Source organism: Bolinopsis microptera, chromosome 1, assembly GCF_026151205.1.
Source record: "Bolinopsis microptera isolate Bmic1 chromosome 1, MBARI_Bmic_1.0, whole genome shotgun sequence".
In the NCBI taxonomy this organism is placed as follows: Eukaryota; Metazoa; Ctenophora; class Tentaculata; order Lobata; family Bolinopsidae; genus Bolinopsis; species Bolinopsis microptera.
The window spans coordinates 707743-733194 of record NC_087072.1 but is presented as its reverse complement, the minus strand read 5'-3'; the positions used below and the strand labels follow the sequence as shown (position 1 = coordinate 733194).

General features: G+C 39.8%; 3 protein-coding genes across 3 annotated transcripts in view; all 3 read right to left on the bottom strand.

Moving 5' to 3' along the window:
- Nucleotides 1-17385, bottom strand: part of LOC134825525 (mediator of RNA polymerase II transcription subunit 12-like) — a 49708-nt gene extending 32323 nt beyond the window's left edge. The window contains exons 1-10 of the mRNA XM_063837759.1: nt 17321-17385; nt 16157-16258; nt 12978-13166; nt 12625-12869; nt 11372-11578; nt 10761-10906; nt 9474-9634; nt 5661-5773; nt 5284-5424; nt 1007-1185 (exon numbers count right to left, since the gene is read on the bottom strand). Of these exons, the coding sequence (XP_063693829.1) occupies nt 1007-1185; nt 5284-5424; nt 5661-5773; nt 9474-9634; nt 10761-10906; nt 11372-11578; nt 12625-12869; nt 12978-13166; nt 16157-16258; nt 17321-17366 (1529 nt within the window). The 5' untranslated portion in view covers nt 17367-17385. The remainder of the gene's footprint in view (nt 1-1006; nt 1186-5283; nt 5425-5660; nt 5774-9473; nt 9635-10760; nt 10907-11371; nt 11579-12624; nt 12870-12977; nt 13167-16156; nt 16259-17320) is intronic.
- LOC134816918 (transcription activator BRG1-like) overlaps nt 1-25452 on the bottom strand; it is a 762051-nt gene that overhangs the window by 68477 nt on the left and 668122 nt on the right. The gene's annotated exons all lie outside the window — the stretch shown is intronic.
- Nucleotides 18150-25450, bottom strand: LOC134825476 (mediator of RNA polymerase II transcription subunit 12-like). The gene is made up of 10 exons (XM_063837693.1): nt 25276-25450; nt 24920-25128; nt 24630-24765; nt 22673-22825; nt 22219-22332; nt 21690-21791; nt 21331-21457; nt 19455-19591; nt 18956-19117; nt 18150-18311 (listed from the first exon to the last, which is right to left on the bottom strand). Exons 1-10 carry the CDS (start codon nt 25402-25404, stop codon nt 18150-18152), a joined length of 1431 nt encoding a protein of 476 aa, XP_063693763.1. The 5' UTR covers nt 25405-25450.

Sequence of the window (25452 nt, the reverse complement as noted above, 5' to 3'; positions counted from 1 at the left end):
ATTGTCCTATACATTAATGACTTACCTGGCATAAGCACACTGGCAAAGTTTATTTTATACGCAGATGATGCCAATATAATCGTATCCGGTAACAAAAAGATGGAAAACTTACTGCTGGCAGTAAATCTTTCTTAACTTCAACAGTAAAGTTTAACAGACATTTTATTCGATTTTAACCACAATTATAAACGGCATAATATTGTCCAATTTATTATTCTTTTCCACTATGAATGGTTTTATGAAGGAGTCGCAGCCCTCATCCAATTAACGGTTGCAACACTGCCACACATAGAAATTTAATATTCTTCAAGCACTCAAAGTTGTTTTTAGACTCAGCTCAGTGTCATGCCAATATTTGAAAATGTTCAAACCACAATGCAAGAAAGCAATACTGAAGCTGCTGAAAGGTGTCGAATTCACGAAATCAGTGGCTTTTCGGAGTTCAGCTATTATTTGCTTCTCATATGAGCTAATTTCTAGAATTAAGTTTTTACTCAATTCTTGTCGCTGTAACCTAAAAACTATGGTATATTCATAATTTTAAATTTTCGTACAACTTCAGACTGCAGATTGTTATCTCGCTTGTTGAACAAAGCTTAGCACATGTTATTAGAGAGCTTTGAAAACAACAATCTGTCGTTTGAATTATGTAATTATGTAATTATGTAATTCGTATCCAGTTTGGCCGCAGATTAACCAAACCTACTCGGACCCAACTACCAGTCAGCTAGCTATATACGAACCATAACATTGTTCTTAATTCGACAGTATTATCCCATTTTCAAGATCCAAACATTGTTTCGTGGTACTGGCATAGCACAGATTAGGGTGGGGTCACTGGGACATATTAGGGTGGGGTCACTGGGACATATTAGGGTGGGGTCACTGGGACATATTATGATGTGGTCGTTACTCATCTTTTAATCGAGAGATAAAAGCAGAGTTACTTTAGCGAAACTACCGCCGTAAGTAATCCTATGAGAAATACTTAAAAATGAATTCTAACCCGCACTGCTGAGGGCAGTTGATGGCAGATATCCAGATAGCCTCCAGGTAGTTGTGTTGAGTAGTGAGCTCCGCACACAGTTTCACAAGGTCCGGGAGTTTGTGTTTATTGTAGCCGGAACACACCTCCACAATCACCGTGGAAACGAAACTCTGCCCTGCTGTCTCGTCCTTACCGATCTGAACACACAGCGTTTGATTTTGTATTTCAGAGGCATCTTAAAAAGGGGGCAATCTTAAAAAGGGGCATCTTAAAAAGGGGGCATCTTAAAAAGGGGGCAATCTTAAAAAGGGGCATCTTAAAAAGGGGGCATCTTAAAAAGGGGGCAATCTTAAAAAGGGGCATCTTAAAAAGGGGGCATCTTAAAAAGGGGGCAATCTTAAAAAGGGGGCATCTTAAAAAGGGGGCATCTTAAAAAGGGGCATCTTAAAAAGGGGGCATCTTAAAAAGGGGGCAATCTTAAAAAGGGGGCATCTTAAAAAGGGGGCAATCTTAAAAGGGGGGCATCTTAAAAAGGGGGCATCTTAAAAAGGGGGCATCTTAAAAAGGGGGCATCTTAAAAAGGGGGCAATCTTAAAAAGGGGCATCTTAAAAAGGGGGCAATCTTAAAAAGGGGGCAATCTTAAAAAGGGGGCAATCTTCAATTCCACGTGTGAAACTTTTGCAAATTAAAATTATAACTCCGTTTCTTTTTTGATTAAATTCTGTTTTAAGAGCTTATAAAATCAGCAATATCCTTTTTGCAACTATTTTCAGTTTATTCCTCAAACGAAGTATTGTTGGCTAACAGTAACATTTCTGATTTCTCGCTATTAGTATTACTTAAACGGTGGCAGAAGCTTTCAGTCACCGGGCAAGTGGTAGTGAGAAATACTTCAGTGAAACTGGGAAACTCCGGAAACCATTCTAACTGTCACCAAGATGCAGTTAGGCCTAACTGGTTAGGGCTAACTGGTTAGGCCTAACTGCATCTTGATGACAGTAAGAATTCAAGGATTGATATATTTTGACATGGTCAATTCAGGATATTAATAGTTGTTCTAGTCTACTACGGCTTTACAAATTTTGGAAGCATGTAGGGATATATATCTGATACCAATCGTATATACTAAAAATACTCTAGCACAATTGTAACTGCAGTTTTACAGAACTCTAAATGCTTAATGAACACTCTTGCAGGTACCACCCGTATTCACACTCAGACCTGAGTTTAGTCATTTTCCGATACGAGATTTTACCAAAACCCATAATCATGGGTAGAGTGGACCGCTGTCAGTGTCTCTCTTTCCCAAACAAAAGGAAATGATATTAATTTGATTGACCGTTCTCAAATGCAAAATGATACCGAGAATGAAATCGGTCGCTCGCTTTTCCCATTCATTCACGGCTTACGAATTGTATAATTAAGTTTCGATTGATTACATCAATCAGATGCTGTAAAAATCTCTTTGGGTTGCGTTCGGGTCGATAGTATTTCGGGGTAAGGGACAAGGGTGGTAGTTATTACTTATTGAACAAGCTGAAGTTTATTGAATCTTCATTGCCGAGTACAGCTGCCTTTGGGTAGTTCTTCTTAATCTATTACAATTGTAAATGAATGGGAAAAGCGAGCGACCGATTTCATTCTCGGTATCATTTTGCATTTGAGAACGGTCAATCAAATTAATATCATTTCCTTTTGTTTGGGAAAGAGAGACACTGACAGCGGTCCACTCTACCCATGATTATGGGTTTTGGTAAAATATCATCTCTTTTTGATTATAATGTCAGGGTACTTTATAAAGTCGAAATATAAACTGATATCTTCATTAATAAGGAGGAAGTTTCAACGATTTCGAAATTTTTCCTTTAAAAACATTTCCTTGTGTTTAGGGAAGCATATCGGTCGATCACTGACTGAATATGCCACTTAATACTCATTCAAGTTGGCATTAAATTCATATATAATGACATTAAACTGTCGTGGCAAAGCAGAATTTGTTGGAAATCACGAATGAGCAAAATTCTCACCTTTCGCACGTGCAAACTTTGAGCGGACGTTGCGTGCGCATCCAATATTGAATCGCCGTAAATTTTTGCATGTAATTGTTTTATATATAGCTTGATAAGCATGCAAAGTTTCAAAGTATTTCAAGAAGAACTGTAATCACAACGGCACTCTAAAGTTGACAGAAAATGACGAAAACAGCAATTTTAAGTGATTTTAGCGATTTTCTATCAATTTGGGCGTGTCCCCACGTGTGCAACTTTTCGATTTTCAACTTTAAAACTAGCCTAATGCACAATTTATACCTATAGGAAGCAGAACTGAGCTCCACAACCCAAGGCATGGCCCAACACCAGAGAATACTAAATCGCAAAATTGACGTTTTTATAAAATAATTCTTCAAAAAAGCACAAACTTCAATGACGAATATCTTTATGAAGGAGCAAGCTAGAAAAACTTTCCGATAGATTTTCAGAATGCTTGAACAATTATCTAAGATGAAAATTTACTCAGATTTTGAATAAAATTACTCCTTAATGGTTTAAAATTAATTTTAAAAGTTATTACTTTGTCAAAAATCAAGTTTTAAAAACGGTTAACTTGATGACGTCATCAAGGGGTGTTTATGACGTCAAATAATTTTTTTATACAATGTAAACTAAAGTATAAACAATTATTTGCAAGACCTGTGGTCGGGAATGGCTGTATCTTTTATACTTTTGAATCTATGGACACTTAAATACAGGCTACAATTGACTGGCAAAGCGTCTATCCCTGAATATATGTATATATATATATGTATATAGATATCACGACAATCTGTCATAAAACAGGGGTTCTAGAAAACCCACTTCCCGATGTTCCTGAAACCTGAAACTTTAATTTGCAGTCGATTTGGTCAACGTCTAGACGCCCTGAAAAATTTCAGATCTCTAACTCAATTTTAACATGGTTTTTAAGGCACCTGAATATGGCGATTTTGGGTTTTTTACCGAATTTCGTATAACAGTGCTGGCGAGTATTTTATGCAAATTTCTTAAAAATCTCAACATAACTATTTTTTATTCCTGTCATCTTTGACATCAAATTAGAATGTTTTGAACTAAAAATAAATCTGCTGAACGACTTCCGATGAGTCTTAATGCCTGAAAAACTCCTGCCGGAGGCGGCGGCCTTCGGCCGCCGCCTCCGGCCGGAGTGCACGCTTCGCATGCACGAAAGAGGCTTCCGACGAGTACCAAAGGGGTTATAATAGTAAAGGGGGTACATAGTATACCCCCAATAAAGACACCGTTCGTGCTTGCCAGCACTGTGATTGGGGACGGGTTCTATAAACAAACAAACAGTTGTTCTAGTCTTTTAAGACAGCTTCTAGTTCTATGACTATATAAATATCTCCGGGATTTCGACGCGGGATCATATTATCACTCAGCCCGGCCCGCTGTTAGATAAACATCTCAAGGTGATATCATCCCGCCCCGGAAATTTGTATAAACCCGGCCCGCTTTTTAGTCGTAACTGATGTTTATCATTCAATTCTCCGACTTACAATAATCAATGATACTGCTGATTAGAACTCGATAATAGTAGAACAGTTAGACGCGCGATCACGTGGGCGCGTCACGTGCGTACCACGTGCCACCAATAGCATACGCCGAGTCTATACCACGTGACACGAAAGCGCACCACGTGATATGAAACATCGTAACCGTCCACTTCTTTTACACGCAAATTCCTGGGAACGTTGCCAAAGCAGCTAATTCTTGGAATTTCTCCAACGCGTGGCGTGAGAATTTGGCGACTAGCCAGCTACCCTTGTCCGTGCCCTAAAAATAGTATTGTTTTGCTTGCTCTCCTTCCAGCTCTTGTTCCTGTTAACGTTCAAGCTATTGCTCCACTATGACAGATCGGTTTGACATTCAGATTGATGAACTGCTTTCCAATCGTGTTCCGGACAGTACAGTTAGTCTTCTAAAGTATAAATCCCTTGTCGAAATCGCCGGAGATAATTATAATCCATAAACACTTCACGCTCAGGGCTAAATAAATGTAATCCCTCAGCTGGCGCTTCGGGATTACATATTAACACAAAACTCGTGCGCTGCGCGCACTCGTATGTGTTTATCAGATCATCCCGCTAGCGCGGGATGATCTGTTATATAAACCCTTTGCGTGGCGGGTTTATGTTATTATATCTATCCGAGTCCGGCTCTGAAGTAGAACTTACAGTTGAACGACCCTGAGACAAATTAATGAAAAGGTAGCCGGAGTCAGGCAGGTTACTAATTACCTTGTCGGACATCTCCATGATATTGACATGGCGCGGGTTACTGATAGAGTCTTTAAATGTGTCCGAGTGAGGGGAGATGTTGCTAGGAATCGCTTTCAGTCTCTGTTTCTTCGAACTGCTGTATTTCGGGCTGTTGGGCTCCTGGAGGTGGAACAGAATTAGTCTGCACGATTTTAAACGTGTGCCTGCTCTTTAAACGTGTGCCTGCTCTCTGATCTAAATAGATGTTATTAAAAGTTTCAGCGTAGATATTAGAGAAATTATAACGCAGTTATTACTTGGGGAAGTATGATAGCTGCTAACAGCTACTTCAACTATGAAAAGTAAATACTTAGTTAATAAGTAGTTGTAAGTATAGAACCTAATCTAAAGTTCACCTCTCGATTGTTGGATAGTTTAGGGCTGGCCTTGTGTAGCTCCTGTCTGTACACCAGGATACACTTCTCAGCTGCACTCACCGGACTGTCTTTCTCAGTTAAACGGGACAGGGCTGAAATGAACATGAAGCTGTCAGATTCTAATGCGTGGGGGGGGGGGGGGGGGGGGGTTGACGTTTACATGAGATCTGTGGGACACACCACAGATTGAGCAATTCTGTCGGGTTCAACAGGAGGGCTACTTAATAGAATCGATCAAGCTCCGACAGGTTATCTCAAACAACATCCCCTATCTCATTGATTTGTTTGAAAATCAATAAGCACTAATGTAACGTGACCTTTCCAGACCAGCCTACAGGACCTCACAGCACTGACACTGCCTCAGTCAGGACCAGTCACCGGAGTATATTAAACAGTTTCTTATTTTAGTAACATTTAACAAACACCGACAGGATGGAAATAAATCAAGTCACATGGTTACCATGGTAATTAATATGTCTACAAACATTGATCAAACCACTTTATTTCATCACGATCCTGATGTTTTGGTGATGTTTATATGACAGTTCATCAAACTTCAATTTCCAGGTATTTTTGTAGAATCCATTCAGTGACGTTTATCTAATTGCTAGCGGTGAAAGAAATTTCAACCGTTCTATGACAATCATGAAGAACATCGCGGGTGGTTCAATATTAAAATGCTCCTTCCGTTCAAGAACAAGTGTTTTGAGAGATGCCACATGTGACATCTCTCTCAAAACATACCATCACATGTGACATCACATGCAAATATTGACCGGCACTTATTTTTTGCATGGACCAGGACTTGCTAACACTGCCGGGACCACGACTAACAATGGTTCCAGCAAAACAAACTATTTAAGAGCTTTGGCGTACTTTATTTTATTTACTTAGTTGGTAGGTAGACTTAAAATAGATATTTAGTCGGTGTATGGGATTTCCAACTATTGATTTTAGCGTAACCATACATGCATAGTAACTGGCTGGTTTAGCGTGAAACACCCTCTTCGTGGTATATACATGAAGTCCAAACTATTCTGTTTAGGGCAGGTACCATGTTTAGGGCAGGTACCATGTTTACTGTTTAGGGCAGGTATTAACGCGGGTTGATGAAGCACGAAAGGTTCTCATACCATGATTATTATCTAAAAGTGTCCAACGTCCAAACAATTTAAAATGTTTACAAGCGATTCAGTCATTCACATATCTGAAATGTAATTCATATTGAATATTCATTGTATATGCCATGTACATATCTAATATCAATGTTTAAGCTGAGTTTGAAATTATGATTTGCAATTAGAATTGCTCTTGTGCAAGCAACAAGGTTACCAGGTTACCAGGTTAACAGGTTACTAGGTTACTAAGGTTACTAGGTTCAGAGTAATATCTAACCAGTCTAGCCCTACTGAGCACTAGGGCTCCAGATGTTTGACGTGACATTTGACGCACGTCAAAGATTCTGGGCGGAAGTGGCAACAAGTGGTTGTAATAAGAAATTAACGTCATACTAACAAACCTCATACTCAAAATATAACCCTCGTGGTTAACCATTATTGTAACCATAGTAACATAGCGTAACACCCTCTTAACCATTATTGGGTAGTTTGATGTCAATAATATCGTAAAATGAGAGATTTTATTATTCTATTCGAAATATTCTAATATTCTAATGACCAGAGACGACTAGCCAGTAATATTATTAAACATCGTGTCTGAACTGCTAATATGGTTGCTGAACTGCTAATATGGTTGCTGAACTGCTAATATGGTTGCTTGCTTGAGAGGGATCCTATAAAACTCTTTAAATAAACTTGTCAAACATAAAGAAATGCTGACGTTACTCAACTTGAGAGATGCTGACGTTACTCAATTTAAGAATAAATGTAACAGCGGTTTACAAATAGGATGAGCTGCTTCTGCGAACAGGTTTACTAACTACTGTCGCAACATAAATATTCCATTTTATATCCTTCTCGGTACTCGTCAAGTTTTATTTCCAGTGAACTATCGTAAAAAGAGTTTCTAGTTTAGGCGAGCTGGCTGATAACCATAGTAACTGGCTGGTAACCATAGTAACTGGCATGTAACCATAGTAACTGACTGGTAACCATAGTAACTGGCTGGTAACCATAGTAACTAAGGTGACATCACAGCTGATGTGGCCCGTCAAACCTGGGACTACTCAGTGAAATGATGTAATTATCACGATTTACTTATTTGCCAAATATCGTGTGAACGGACGCAGTTTACTACTATACAGTCTACCACTACGGTCAGCATAATGTTGGAGTGTGTGAAGGTAAAATAACGGCATCATTCTACAATTTCAAAGTGATCAGATATTATGGTAAGGCATGACTCAAGGCCTTACTGACTCAAGATACCCTCAGGCAAATAGAGATATAATAGCTAGATTGTTACCCACCGTCAAACACGAACTCAGTATCTCGCTAGTAGATAATATATAATAGCTAGATTGTTACCCACCGTCAAACACGAACTCAGTATCTCGCTAGTAGATAATATATAATAGCTAGATTGTTACCCACCGTCAAACACGAACTCAGTATCTCGCTAGTAGATAATATATAATAGCTAGATTGTTACCCACCGTCAAACACGAACTCAGTATCTCGCTAGTAGATAATATATAATAGCTAGATTGTTACCCACCGTCAAACACGAACTCAGTATCTCGCTAGTAGATAATATATAATAGCTAGATTGTTACCCACCGTCAAACACGAACTCAGTATCTCGCTAGTAGATAATATATAATAGCTAGATTGTTACCCACCGTCAAACACGAACTCAGTATCTCGCTAGTAGATAATATATAATAGCTAGATTGTTACCCACCGTCAAACACGAACTCAGTATCTCGCTAGTAGATAATATATAATAGCTAGATTGTTACCCACCGTCAAACACGAACTCAGTATCTCGCTAGTAGATAATATATAATAGCTAGATTGTTACCCACCGTCAAACACGAACTCAGTATCTCGCTAGTAGATAATATATAATAGCTAGATTGTTACCCACCGTCAAACACGAACTCAGTATCTCGCTAGTAGATAATATATAATAGCTAGATTGTTACCCACCGTCAAACACGAACTCAGTATCTCGCTAGTAGATAATATATAATAGCTAGATTGTTACCCACCGTCAAACACGAACTCAGTATCTCGCTAGTAGATAATATATAATAGCTAGATTGTTACCCACCGTCAAACACGAACTCAGTATCTCGCTAGTAGATAATATATAATAGCTAGATTGTTACCCACCGTCAAACACGAACTCAGTATCTCGCTAGTAGATAATATATAATAGCTAGATTGTTACCCACCGTCAAACACGAACTCAGTATCTCGCTAGTAGATAATATATAATAGCTAGATTGTTACCCACCGTCAAACACGAACTCAGTATCTCGCTAGTAGATAATATATAATAGCTAGATTGTTACCCACCGTCAAACACGAACTCAGTATCTCGCTAGTAGATAATATATAATAGCTAGATTGTTACCCACCGTCAAACACGAACTCAGTATCTCGCTAGTAGATAATATATAATAGCTAGATTGTTAACCACCGTCAAACACGAACTCAGTATCTCGCTAGTAGATAATATATAATAGCTAGATTGTTACCCACCGTCAAACACGAACTCAGTATCTCGCTAGTAGATAATATATAATAGCTAGATTGTTACCCACCGTCAAACACGAACTCAGTATCTCGCTAGTAGATAATATATAATAGCTAGATTGTTACCCACCGTCAAACACGAACTCAGTATCTCGCTCTGAGATAAGCAGGCAGGTCTGGTACTTCTTCAGAACTGCAGTAATACACAGGTAGATGTCCAGTGGTACTGTCACGAACTTCTTCAGTCCCGCGAACCGGTTCATCATGTCCATGGACAGTGTCATCATTGACCTGCGGAGTGCGGAGGAGATGTTAGGAGTTGTTAACTGACTGATACCTATAGTAACTGACTGGTAACCATAGTAACTGACTCGGTACAGTAAGGGATGGTTCATATTTTACGTAAGCCAGATCATGACTTTTACAATGCAATTATGTAGAAAGTACACTAGCGCAACCTTTTCCAAACTCTTTACCCCTTCTGCTGGTGTTCGTAGTTATGTATATTATATGTGAACAATCCCTTATAGTCTCGAGGAGGGTAAAGGGCCGGGTAATGACAGAGTTTCCTTATAAAGGAGGTCAGTGGCAACACATATTAGTGAGGACGGAGAAAGAGAGTACCTTGCGTTAGCAAATATTCATGTTTGTCTGTTTATAATATTTAAATATTTATCAACGTTTATCATGAATTAAATACCATTGAGATTTGGAATATATTATATATGTGCAAGGCACATATAATCATTTGTGATATCTACGACAGATGGTGCAAGCTGGCCATGTTTTACTTGTTGGTTGTAGGAGAAAGCCACTTTAAAATATTTGTTTGTAAAATTTTGTAACACACTATTTTGAAGGGCTTCAGATATTTTGTTATTGTAGATTCTTGTGTGGCCAAGCAAAAACGCAAAAAAAATTCCGAGGCCTAGCTCCAAATGCTTAAGAACTGCCTTGCTTCATTCGCCGACATTGCGAAAGTCGAAAATTCGCGAGCGGGCCGCAGAAAACAGAAAATTGTTAACTTTCTGTATAGGTGGGAGTTCTGATTTCCTTTACGACAAGATAGACTAGAGCAGTGTGTCGGTTTGAGGTTATGTGGCCTTCATCAGAGATCCGTTAACAGCATTTGTCCTTCATCTCCTTGCATGCTCAGGCTTGCCAACCATCATCTTTCCATCTTCCATCTTCTTATTAGATGTAGCAGTGGAGGTGACTACATCTAATATGAAATATGTTTCGTCTGTGCAAGTCCTCAGCAAACTCTTCATCAGTGGTTTGTGATAGGAGATTATCACCACCAATTTGTCAGGAATGAAGTCTCCAGCGGCTCAGAGTTTTTTTTTCTAATCCGGTCAGAAGCGAGAATGTCAATGGTACAATATATTAAGGCTTCAAAATGAAACTCAGACCTTACCTGACATCTCCGGAGAGCTCCATGAGGAAGTACATCAGCTCCACTTGGGAAACTGTAGGAAGAATGATGGGCGAACTTCCTAATTTGGGAGTAGTACCTGCAGGAGGTACTGCAGGCAGTATGGGGTCCATCAATCTCTGGGTTATCTGAAACATTTCCACGTTTCAGCTGATGATCAAGTGCGCGCGCCGCGCGCTACTTTACTAAGCAGTGGGACTTGTAACGTCTACTCACAAGATTCTATTTTGCGCGTTCCATAAATTTCAAGATTTTGACCCCAGCGCTCCGCGTTGCTATTTTCAATTCTCAGAGGTTGCAGATTGAAAGCGCCCGCCATTTTTTCTCAGGGTTTTGTTACACATGACGACAAAACTAAATACAAATAAAAACATATTGCGATTTGTTTAGTACACAAATCGTTTAGTAGTTAGACGACAGAAACACTTCCCATTCAGTAATAACAATTAAGCACGCGAGGGAGGGGGAATCCAACATAAACTTTTATTTTGTTGGAAGGTTCAGCTAAAAGCTGGCTGCTTCTGGCTTTAAAAAAGTACATTGCTTGGTGAAGACTATAACAGAGGGCTGTGGGTTGAAAACGAGGAACCCACCATACACTTGTAGACTGGAGGAAGGATCTTGAATCTCTCAATAGTAGAGGAGAGCTGTTGAAGGGTTGCGTAAGGAGCGCTGTTCATGGCTCCCAGATTTAGTAGCGCTGTTTTCAGGGTGTTGAAAGTATTTGTGAACTCCATTGGTAGGGGAGCTTGTACTCCTGTACTCCCGAACAGTAGGTGGGCTCTTTGTTTTAGCTCTTCCTGCGCAGGAATATTCAGTTATTAAAACAGGAATAACTAATTTCTTGTAATTTTACTATTTGAATAACTTCTTGAATTTTACAAGAAAGTTACAACTTCGTAACTGGTTCTCATGTAATAACAGGGTGCTCCTTCATAAATACATACTTTAAAAGTAAAGATCGAAGCGGAACTTCTTGTGCGCTCTCATCTCACCATTTTAATATAATTTGTAAGCCTCGTACGTTATGAAGCATTCTTATTTTTACTGCTGACGACGAAGAATCATCAATTATAGTGTTATATATCGATTATAGTACAATCACACGAATACACTAATAACTAGAAAGTGTGCGGTGTTTTATCAAATTCGGTGATCTAATGTTATGTCATGAGTCAAAACGAAATATTAATCTTTAATTGGTCATAAATACGTCTTGGAACTCGGTAACAAAAAAGGATATTGATACTGTTCATTTTTATGAGAATATAAAGTATTGCTTGCTCGCTTTTTATACAGTTTAATACTTTTGGAAGTAATTTATTTAAAATCCAAAAGTATTATATGATTATCAAAATGATCACTCGACTAACGCGAGACTAGATGATAGGGTTAGTATCCAACTAACACCTGTCCGGCTACTTGGATATTGCCCATCTCTATTTTAGAAATAACCTACGGAAAGGGTTCTGTCTGAACATATCGCAGGTGTATTAGTGCGGTGGAGGGCTTACACTAAAATAGATATGAGTTAGAAGTGTATATCTTATTATACAGAGGGTATGTGTCTATCTAATTATATAACGGATATGAATTATGGGACTCCTAGCAGGTGTGTGTTAGCTCTTCCAATAATATCTACAATCTATATATATTATACTAGCAGGTGTGTTCCAGTAATATCTACAATCTATATACTATACTGAACAGGCCCTACTTCCTTGTGGTTATCACCGGACAGCTGAATGGTATGTACAGAGTTGGTAAATACACCAAGTATGCAGTGTCTAGTGTTAGCTTTCTCTAATATATCTACAAATATCCCACATATTCTAACACAGCGTACCTTATGAGTATCTGTGAGAGGAAGTGACAAGACATACTGAATGTGTCTGGGTAAGGTATGTAACTCTTTACACAGCAAGGAGAAGTCTTGTTGGTTTGGAGCTAGGTTCATTTTGGAGAGCCTCATTGGCAGATCCCCACGTGATATTAGTTTCTTTAAATACTTCTCGTAGCTGAACATTGACCGGACCAGCTCTCCGAATAGGATTATCATGTTCTTGAATTGTATCCTATCTTCATCATTTACTGAAAACGTGGCTAATATCAGTAAGTTCGGATCGTAACCAGATAACAAAATAAAATAAAAATTATAAAACTTATGAAATATTTAGAAAATAAACAGTTAGTAGTTACCTGTCCAAGTAGGTGCGCTCTCATTCAAATACTTGAAGAGAATATCCTGAAATATATACTCGTCCTTCTTTGCTTTCTTGCCGGGTCCCCCGTCTAACAGGGCTGTTTGTCTCTTCTTCAGCAGCTCTGCTACAACTAACCATCTGTGGGAACCGGTACGTCGGTGTGTTACTGCCCACTCACACAGACCTGAACAAGAGGGCACTGTTAGTGGTTACTAATGGTTACTAGTGGTTACTAATGGTTACTAGTGGTTACTGTGGGAACCGGTAAGTCGGTGCGTTACTGCCCACTCACACAGACCTGAACAAGGGGACACTCTTAGTGGTTACTAATGGTTACTAATGGTTACTTATGGTTACTAATGGTTACTTGTGGTTACTAATGGTTACTAGTGGTCACTAAAGGTTACTAGTGGTTACTGTGGGAACCGGTACGTCGGTGTGTTACTGCCCACTCACACAGACCTGAACAAGGGGACACTCTTACTACTACTTGTACTTGAAAAGGTCTCCTCCTAGTCGTTGGAGTGGCCTGCACCACATAGTAACTCCTTTCTCCGGTGTATTAGACCTCTCCAGTGAACCCTGTCTGTAGCTTGTTGTTCTGCATCTTCTATTGTGATGTTATCGACACCTGCGAAGATTGCTGCATCCTCCCGGACGCATGACAACCAGTTTTTCCGAGGTCTGCCTCTTGATCTTTTACCATGCTTTGGGATCCAGTGCAGAAGATATTTGGGTATTCTTTCTTCTGGCATCCTCACCACATGGCCAAACCATCGGAGCCTAGCTGCTCGTACGAAAGTATCAACAGGGGCGATGTTAGCCCGCTTAAGTACGTCAGCATTAGATACGTGATAAAACCATTTGATTTTCAGGATTCTTCTCAGACATCTATGATGGAACACCTCGAATCTTTTCATCTGCGTCTGAGTGGTATTCCATACCTCACTTCCATATAGCAGTATAGTGAGGACAGCCGCTTTGTATATCCTGATTTTAGTTGGTGTCTTGATGTTGCGACTGTACCATATACTGCTAAGCTGATAGAATGCCCCAGAGGCTTTTTGAATTCGAGCTGATAATTCTTTGTCAATTGTTCCATTCCCACTGATGATAGCACCCAAGTAAGTGAAACTGCTGACCTGCTGTATTGGGAGACCTTCCACACTGATGTCCATAGTGTCGTCTTTAGAATACGGCCTCTGCGAAGCACTTTTACTGACAACCATGCTCTGTGTTTTGCCAGCATTAATCTTCAAACCCGCATAGGCACTGTATTTGCAGAGAAGGTCAGTGGTTTCCTGCAGCCCTTCTTTTGAGTTATCTAACATGGCCATGTCATCAGCGTAATCAGTGTCCAAGAGATGTTTCTCTTCTACCCCGGGGGCTGGCAGCTGTAATAAAGCCCCCTTACTAATGACCTTGTTTAGTTCCATAAGGTATGCTGAAAAATTCAAACAAAAGTTGAAGACTGGTGGTCCCTGTATATCACCTTGCCCAGTTCCCGAGTTGACATCAAACCAACCTGTTACCTCTCCATTGACCCTAACAGCACTAACTGTGTGAGTAAAGAACGCCTTCATGATTCTAATGTACTTGTCAGGTAGGCCGTAGTGCTGCATACTTCTCCAAATGAACTGCCTGTCAATCGAATCAAAAGCTGCTTTGAAATCAACAAAATTAATATACAGAGGGATATTATACTCAATACATTGGTGTATAATACAGCGGAGTGAATAAACCTGGTCAATACATGAGCGATTCTGTCTAAAACCACTTTGATTCTCCCGGAGAAATTTTTCCATGCCAATGCTAAGTCTCCGCAGGAGTATCATCTGAAGGAGCTTCGAGGCTGTGGATCTTAATGTTATGCCTCTGTTGTTAGCGCAATGAGAGGTGTCACCCTTCTTTCCAACGATGATAATAACACCTTTGGACCAATCCTCAGGAATCTTCTCATCTTCCCACACTTTCTTGAACAACACAACTAGTTGATCAACCAGCCCATCCTGTCCATACTTAAGTTGCTCGTTGGTGATACCATCCACTCCTGGACTTTTGTGATTCTTGAGTTTTTTAAGGGCATCAACAATCTTGTTTCTTGTAGGAGCCTCATCCGAATCGGAAAGGTCGTCAAAACTGGGTTGCGGAAGGATGTTGTCTAGGTCAGAAATATTGGCCTCTTGTGGGGGAGGGTTCAATAGCCTAGAAAAGTGCTCTTTCCACCTTTCTTTCTGGGCATGTGGGTCGGAAATCAACTGGCCAGATACGTCTCTAACTGCAGTTGACTGCTTCTTCTTCTTTCCAGATATGACATTGATCTTCTGCCAGTTGATCTTCTGGACACTCTTAGTGGTTACTAATGGTTACTAATGGTTACTTATGGTTACTAGTGGTTACTAGTGGTCACTAAAGGTTACTAGTGGTTACTGTGGGAACCGGTACGTCGGTGTGTTACTGCCCACTCGCACAGACCTGAACTCCTGAACAAGGGGACACTCTTAGTGGTTACTAATGGTTACTAATGGTTACTAATGGTTACTAATGGTTACTAGTGGTCACTAAAGGTTACTAGTGGTTACTGTGGGAACCGGTACGTCGGTGTGTTACTGCCCACTCACACAGACCTGAACAAGGGGACACTCTTAGTGGTTACTAATGGTTACTAATGGTTACTTATGGTTACTAAAAGTTACTGTGGGAACCGGTACGTCGGTGTGTTACTGCCCACTCACACAGACCTGAACAAGGGGACACTCTTAGTGGTTACTAATGGTTACTAATGGTTACTTATGGTTACTAGTGGTTACTGTGGGAACCGGTACGTCGGTGTGTTACTGCCCACTCGCACAGACCTGAACAACGGGGCACTCTTAGTGGTTACTAATGGTTACTAATGGTTACTAGTGGTTACTAGTGGTTACTGTGGGAACCGGTACGTCGGTGTGTTACTGCCCACTCGCACAGACCTGAACAAGGGGGCAGTCTTACTTTTACTTTGAATTAAATCAGTTTTCGTTTGTTAAAAGATTCTACATTATCTCGCGCTCAGTCAGTGAGCAAAAATTAATTTTTACGGTCATCTCGTTATAATCATTAGTTTCTTTTTCAATTTTATCTCGAGCTAGCTTCCCCCCGACAGCTACCGTCTGTTTCACTTTCACTTTCACTTACCCGACACAATTGGTGCATCGTCCTTGAGTTGGTCGTGGTGCGGTTTAGTGACCGGACCAAATACTTTCTTGTACAGACCCTGAACCACAGTGTACTGCTTATCTGCAAATGTGTTACTTTTAAAGTATGTATTTATGAAGGAGCACCCTGTATTTACCTAACATTATGGCTTGGTGAGATGTCAAACCCACTTTTAATACGACGCAATAAATTAACAGCATCACTTTTAATGCTACCGGTTCTAAAACTATTCACATTTATAAAACACCAAGATATGAAGAGGCCATGATCGTCCAAATCTAGATACACGTGCACTAGATATATACACGTGCACTAGATATTTCTTTATTTTGTAGCGTATAATTAACAACACACACGAGAGTCGGGGACACATATTATTATATCTACAGAGCTTAATTAGTATAATTACAATTAAACTAATTAAAAAGATTGAGTGGCCCAGAGTTTGTCCGGTAAAGTGCCCTGTAACTGGGAGGGTCTGCGGTGCAATTACAGTACATAGTTAATTCTACAATAATTTGATTCTGCATTCCAGCACGGGCCGGGTCATGTCTAATAGTGCACGGGCCATGTTCCGAGCACCAATACCGCTCCGGACAATATGTTATTGTTATAATCCGACCACTCAATAAACCCGACCAATTGAACACGCATGATAACTGAACCTACATAACAAACATGTTCAAGAATCAAGAGTCCCTAATAACAGCAACTGAGTGACAAACAGAAAGTATATCTGCACAAACACGCAAGTGACCGTCAATTAACGATAGTCAATAGCTTCATACATATCTGATAACAATTAACAAATAATCCACTCAGATAATTAGCTACTGAAGCACTAACTGAAGTACTATTGGTTACTAGTGGTTACTAGTGGTTACTAGTGGTTACCTCCCTGAAGTACTAACCTAAGTACTAGTGGTTACTAGTGGTTACTAGTGGTTACTAGTGGTTACCTCCCTGAAGAACTAACCTAATTATTAGTGGTTACTAGTGGTTACTATGGTTACTAACCCTGCTGAGCTGTGTAGAAGTTGTGCTCGTCTAGTGTGGTTAACATTGGTATAACAGACTAGAAGGGGCCTGGTTACTATGGTTACTATGGTTACTATGGTTACTATGGTTTCTATGGTTATTAACCCTGTTGAGCTGTGTAGAAGTTGTGCTCATCTAGTGTGGTTAACATTGGTATAACAGAAGGGGCCTGGTTACTATGGTTACTAATGGTTACTAACCCTGTTGAGCTGTGTAGAAGTTGTGCTCGTCTAGTGTGGTTAACATTGGTATAACAGAAGGGGCCTGGTTACTATGGTTACTATGGTTACTAACCCTGCTGAGCTGTGTAGAAGTTGTGCTCGTCTAGTGTGGTTAACATTGGTTTAACAGAAGGGGCCTGGTTACTATGGTTACTATGGTTACTATGGTTACTAACCCTGTTGAGCTGTGTAGAAGTTGTGCTCGTCTAGTGTGGTTAACATTGGTATAACAGAAGGGGCCTGGTTACTATGGTTACTATGGTTACTATGGTTACTATGGTTACTAACCCTGCTGAGCTGTGTAGAAGTTGTGCTCGTCTAGTGTGGTTAACATTGGTATAACAGAAGGGGCCTGGTTACTATGGTTACTATGGTTACTATGGTTACTATGGTTACTAACCCTGTTGAGCTGTGTAGAAGTTGTGCTCGTCTAGTGTGGTTAACATTGGTATTACAGAAGGGGCCTGGTTACTATGGTTACTATGGTTACTATGGTTACTATGGTTACTAACCCTGTTGAGCTGTGTAGAAGTTGTGCTCGTCTAGTGTGGTTAACATTGGTATAACAGAAGGGGCCTGGTTACTATGGTTACTATGGTTACTATGGTTACTAACCCTGCTGAGCTGTGTAGAAGTTGTGCTCGTCTAGTGTGGTTAACATTGGTATAACAGAAGGGGCCTGGTTACTATGGTTACTATGGTTACTATGGTTACTAACCCTGTTGAGCTGTGTAGAAGTTGTGCTCGTCTAGTGTGGTTAACATTGGTATAACAGAAGGGGCCTGGTTAGTGTCCTCCCCCATTATCCACCTCTCCTCAGATATCACGCTCCTCGCTCTCACATCCTCCGTGCTGTCCTGTATCTCACTTCTAAACTGAAAGTGAAACTCCTTTCAGGGAAAGAGAAACTAATTGTGGGAGTGAAAAACGCGACTTTCAATAAGGTATAATCCTCGGATTGGTGGTTAAATATCACGCCGAATCGTTTAACTTTCATTAAAAGTTGATAATTTTAGGCTCATGACCGTCTGAACATGTCATCAATGTACCCTGATAATCTGATAAGTGTGCTTTATCCTACAAGATATAATGTAGCAGAGGAGCGGTTCATACTTGACACAGACACTACTACTATACTACACAGACAATGCATATCTGTGTTAAGAAGATGTGTGTTGTCACATACTAGTGGTTACTAATGGTTACTAGTGGTTACTAATGGTTACTAGTTGTCACATAATGTCACTAGTAATGTGATTATCAAACATTAGTTCTACAATCGATGATTTAACTGCTAACTAAAACTGACAAGTGTAACTGTTGGCTTCCTTAATTAGACACAAATCTTCCTGGACACGTCACTTGACAGAAACATAGCGGATATTTAACACTCACATTCATCTTCAATTACGATACTCCACGGCACTATACGGTACCTATACTGTATAGTGCCGCGTAGTACTATACCTATACCGTATAGTACTACGCGGGACTATACGGTACCTATACCTCTCCTCACCTGTTCTACTTGTGGTTCAGTGAGGGATTTAGGGAAAGGAAGAGAAGCAGGGTAGCAAGGGAGGTGATCTAGAGGAGACTCCTTCTCTACAACTGCACCTGAAACTGCACCTAAAACTGCACCTGACACTGCACCTGACTCTATAACACTCAGTGGAGATTGCTGAAATTATAATCATGTTAATTAAGTGGAATTAGAATTTGAGTTATTGTAATTTCAAATAACTAATTAATTAATTGTCATTTCAAATCAAATTTCACGATCGGAAGAAATTCTGGTATGAATAGCAAATTTGTGTGACTCATGAGAGTGAAACTAGTGGTTACTAGTGGTTGCTAATGGTTGCTAATGGTTACTAGTGGTAACTAGTGGTTACTAATGGTTACTAGTGGTTACTAGTGGTTACTAGTGGTTACTAATGGTTACTAGTGGTTACTAGTGGTTAATTTTGGTCACTAGTGCAGTGGTTACTAATGGTTACTAGTGGGACAAGACATACCCAGGCCCGTTGGAAGACCAGAGCAGTGGGACACATGAGAGTGATACGTTGCAACACAGTGGAGAAGACGAGGAGGAGGGCGTCGTGATACGGACAGTCTGACTTGGCTGGGACGTGACATTCCTTTACTGCACTGTCTGCGGAGCGTTAGGGGTTAGTTCAAACACTGAAACACAAGGATAGTTTATATAAGGGGTTAGTGGCACTTCAAACACAAGGATAGTTTTTGTAAGGGATGGAAATTGCAGGGTAAGTGGTACTTTAAACACAAGGATAGTTTTTATAAAGGAGGAGCTCAGTAGATCTAATAGTTAGGAACGCTTTATTTTTGTTCTATGTATATCAAATCTACATATAATAATTTCGTAGTTTGTACATTTTCTACATAATAATAATTTCGTGGTAGATTTTGAGGGGCCTGCATATCAAGTACACAGTATTTACTTACACAACCTCTAGTGTACACAGTACGCAGTACGCACTAATGCACACACTAGTGCAGAGTGTTGTAATGAAACGCGGGATAGGAGATTACGTAATTCCTACAGTGCGTGTCAACAGCAGTCAAAACTTGGTGGTTACTAATGGTTACTAGTAGTTGCTAATGGTTACTAGTGGTTACTATTGGTTACTAGTTGTAACTAGTGGTTACTAGTTGTAATAAGACGCGGGAGAGGAGATTACGTAATTCCTACAGCGCGTGTCAACAGCAGTCAAAAGTTGGCGCTCAGCAGTATTACATCATACTAAAATATATGGTATTATCATGTGCAATGTGCACACATTACATATTACATCACATGTTAATATGGTATTATTACGGTGAATTAAAGGATAGTGATAACTTGTACTCTCAACGATTACCTCCTAAGTTAAACCGACTATAACATGGCCTGGTTAAGACGCGCTGAGTAGAACATTGATAGTGGTAGTGGGAGTAGAGAAGGAGTACGCTAGAGTAGTGGTAGTGGAACCTACTCCAGACTCCCTCTCCCAGGTAACCCATACAACCACCCAGCTAGGTATAGTAGAGTGGGAGTTAGGGAGTATGAAGCTATACAACCCAGTTGAAGAGAAAGAGAGATAGATAGAGAGAGAGAGAGAGAGAGAGAGAGAGAGAGAGAGAGAGAGAGAGAGAGAGAGAGAGAGAGAGAGAGAGAGAGAGAGAGAGAGAGAGAGATAGATGAAGTTGTATGGTAGTTGGTACTGGTAACTAACTACGTGTTATGGAACACTAAACTCGAACCTGTCAACTGCTGGTATGACCTAATCTGGGTTTAGCTGAAATGTACAACTCTCTACTTGACTGAGAAATTAGGATCAAGTCATCTTGTAGTTGGACTATACCTGTTGTAATCATGCATTTGAAAAACAGAGCAAAATCTACCTTTTCCAGCTAACCTAGTCCCGGAAGAACCAAAAACTGAATTTAGAGAATGTGTTTTGGTTAAAAATCAAGAAATAAACGGTGACTATTTATATTTTAGAGTCTGCGACTGCAGCCTGCAGGTGACGAAATCTACAGTTCTATTTCAGTTCAGCTGTACTGGTATCTAGGTGTCGTGTTATGGAATCAGCTACAAATCATGCTGTTTACAAGACAAGTAGACATAGATCACGACAATTACTATTGTGACTTGTCTTGACCTTGTCGTTAAATCATCAGACATAAAACACACTGTACTTCTTTACGTTGATAGCATGACTCAAACCGAGCGATTGTCTATAAATTCTACTGTATATTTTATACTTATGAAATTAAATAAAATGAAAGAAAGATCGTACGTTATTTAAAGAACTTAAATACAAAAGATAATCAAAGATTTTACAGATTTTCGACCTGAAAGTGAAAGTGAAAGTGAATGTTATAAATTACCCCAGTCGAATACACTTCTGACACTGTTAACTTCAGAGAGACTATTGAGTTTGTTGACGCACATGTAGGCTGCGGAGCGGGACAAAACGAAATTCCCAACAACATCGTCCAAATACGTTAACATCACCTGAAAATACGTTAACATCACCTTAGAATACGTTTTAACATCACCTAAAATACGTTAAACACTAAGTATAGAGTCGCCACAAAATTGTAAATACAAGCTAACGAGTTATTATTCAGATTAAAATAACCTTTATGTGATTCAGAATACAGAATATCATGTACACTAGAAAGTGTGAAAATAGCTACAGTACTAAGTGAACTTCACTCGTACCCCACTGTGTATTATGTTGTACCTGTACGAGATGTTTTAAGATGTCTTCCTTTTCAGTAACTTTCAGTTCGTGTACCCACTTTATAATAAACAAGAGGAACTCCTGCCTGTCTAGTAACCCATCCTGAAAGCGAAAGTGAAAGGAAAACACTTTATTATAAACGTGAGGAACAATATGATTATGAGTTAAATACTCACTTATGACACACTTTTTTAAATGGCAGGGGTTCGGTGCCAGTACATTTAAAAGTTTGTGGGTTAGGTGCCAGTACATTTAAAAGTGAGGGGGTTAGGTGCCAGTACATTTAAAAGTTTGGGGGTTAGCTGCCAGCACATTTAAAAGTTTGGGGGTTAGTTGCCAGTACATTTAAAAGTGAGGGGGTTAGCTGCCAGTACATTTAAAAGTTTGGGGGTTAGTTGCCAGTACATTTAAAAGTGAGGGGGTTAGTTGCCAGTACATTTAAAGGTTTGGGGGTTAGGTGCCAGTACATTTAAAAGTAAGGGGGTTAGTTGCCAGTACATTTAAAAGTGAGGGGGTAAGTTGCCAGTACCTGGTACATGCAGTGACAGAGTCTGAGTGTGTAGTTCCACCTGTTTTTAGCAGAGTTGGCCTCCTGTACCGCCTTGTTACCTGTGTTCACTGTGCTGATCTTACCGTATTCTACCTGAGAGACACATATTGTCAAAACGTCTGATCAGACATCATGATATCATGTACTAATGAGAGTTAAGTACACAGTTATGATAAAACATGTTTCAATAACCCCTTCGTGTTTTCCTAAGAAAAGGATTAATTACATTAAATAGTGTTTAGGTTGTTATATGTTTAAGTGTAGTTTTGTTAAGAGTTGGCTATCGAGCATTCTCGTCTGCTGCAATACTGAATAGTGGGATGAGGCAGGCACCCCCCCCTGTGGATGAGGTTCTGCCAACCATTCATTGGAACAATCATACAATAAGATATCAGAACTGAATGCAGATCACTAATCATGCAATATCTCTCACATTGTGCTCTGCGAACTTGGCCAGGTTGTCTTTCAGGTACTCCGAAATACACTTAGTCCACTCCAGAGCCACACAGGTGTTCCTCTTCTTGCTGATACTACTGACGTACACTGCTGTTATCTTCATGAACCATATAGCTCTCATTACAGGGACCTGGGGTAGTCGGGGTAACAACACGTGATCAGTTACAGTAACAACACGTGATCAGTTACAGTAACAACACGTGATCAGTTACAGTAACAACACGTGATCAGTTACAGTAACAACACGTGATCAGTTACAGTAACAACACGTGATCAGTTACAGTAACAACACGTGATCAGTTACAGTAACAACACGTGATCAGTTACAGTAACAACACGTGATCAGTTACAGTAACAACACGTGATCAGTTACAGTAACAACACGTGATCAGTTACAGTAACAACACGTGATCAGTTACAGTAACAACACATGATCAGTTACAGTAACAACACGTGATCAGTTACAGTAACAACACGTGATCAGTTACAGTAACAACACGTGATCAGTTACAGTAACAACACGTGATCAGTTACAGTAACAACACGTGATCAGTTACAGTAACAACACGTGATCAGTTACAGTAACAACACGTGATCAGTTACAGTAACAACACGTGATCAGTTACAGTAACAACACGTGATCAGTTACAGTAACAACACGTGATCAGTTACAGTAACAACACGTGATCAGTTACAGTAACAACACGTGATCAGTTACAGTAACAACACGTGATCAGTTACAGTAACAACACGTGATCAGTTACAGTAACAACACGTGATCAGTTACAGTAACAACACGTGATCAGTTACAGTAACAACACGTGATCAGTTACAGTAACAACACGTGATCAGTTACAGTAACAACACGTGATCAGTTACAGTAACAACACGTGATCAGTTACAGTAACAACACGTGATCAGTTACAGTAACAACACGTGATCAGTTACAGTAACAACACGTGATCAGTTACAGTAACAACACGTGATCAGTTACAGTACAACACGTGATCAGTTACAGTAACAACACGTGATCAGTTACAGTAACAACACGTGATCAGTTACAGTAACAACACGTGATCAGTTACAGTAACAACACGTGATCAGTTACAGTAACAACACGTGATCAGTTACAGTAACAACACGTGATCAGTTACAGTAACAACACGTGATCAGTTACAGTAACAACACGTGATCAGTTACAGTAACAACACGTGATCAGTTACAGTAACAACACGTGATCAGTTACAGTAACAACACGTGATCAGTTACAGTAACAACACGTGATCAGTTACAGTAACAACACGTGATCAGTTACAGTAACAACACGTGATCAGTTACAGTAACAACACGTGATCAGTTACAGTACAACACGTGATCAGTTACAGTAACAACACGTGATCAGTTACAGTAACAACACGTGATCAGTTACAGTAACAACACGTGATCAGTTACAGTAACAACACGTGATCAGTTACAGTACAACACGTGATCAGTTACAGTAACAACACGTGATCAGTTACAGTAACAACACGTGATCAGTTACAGTAACAACACGTGATCAGTTACAGTAACAACACGTGATCAGTTACAGTAACAACACGTGATCAGTTACAGTAACAACACGTGATCAGTTACAGTAACAACACGTGATCAGTTACAGTAACAACACGTGATCAGTTACAGTAACAACACGTGATCAGTTACAGTAACAACACGTGATCAGTTACAGTAACAACACGTGATCAGTTTCAGTAACAACACGTGATCAGTTACAGTAACTGAGTTTAGTAATTTACAGTAACTTCTTCTACTAGTACTAACTAAGTTTAGTAATTTAAGAGTGGTACTAAGAATTGAAAAAGTTTCCTTGTGTTTGAAATGGTACTAAGTATTGAAATTGTTTCCTTGTGTTTGAAATGGTACTAAGTATATACCTGATACTCGGCCATATGGTCTAGAATCTCCTCCTTCTTCTGAAAAGAAGGAATCCTGCTCTTCACCAGGGAGGATAGTGACTTGCTGGACGAACTCAGATCACCAAAAAACTTCTTGATAGTTTGTCTGTTGGATCTGGCAGGAGACTAACATTATTCTAATGTTGGAGAAAGTACCGAACGCTGATAACAAGGTGGTTAAGACGTAGGTAACTCCCTCATTTGATCGCACAAATATAACGACTTAACTTAGCAGCACAATATAACGACTAAACGTTCTGACTACTTACCTGGGATTAACGGACCAGAATTGGTCCCTCTGAATCGTCTGTATCTTCCTAGTCCCATTATCATTAACAGTGTTGTTATTATGTTTCTGAGCGGCTAGTTTCTCTGAAGACAGCTGTATACTCTGTTGGAGCGTGCTCAGGCCCTTCGCTTTGATTCTCTCTCGAGCTGAGCCACATTCGTTCTGAGTTACTGGTGGATTCGAGAAACCCTGAAATAAATTCAGGCTATCAGAAATTTTATATGAATCATAAGAAAACAGCATCGGATAAGTCCGATTAATGGAACATTAGTGCACAGAAAAGCCTAGAGGCTTTACTAGCCCCCCTCCTCCAGTGAATATTTGGTCTATAATCACCTTTTTGAGACTAAGATCGTTGAGTTTGTCCTCTCTTTGATCCTTGACTTGAGGGTAGACATCAGGAGGTCCTAGTTTAGTTCTCTTGTTGAGGTTCCTGGCTTGCAGAATATCCGCCTCGCTTGCCATTTCACCTCACCATAATCCTGAAACCATCTCGATCATAGCTACTAAAAC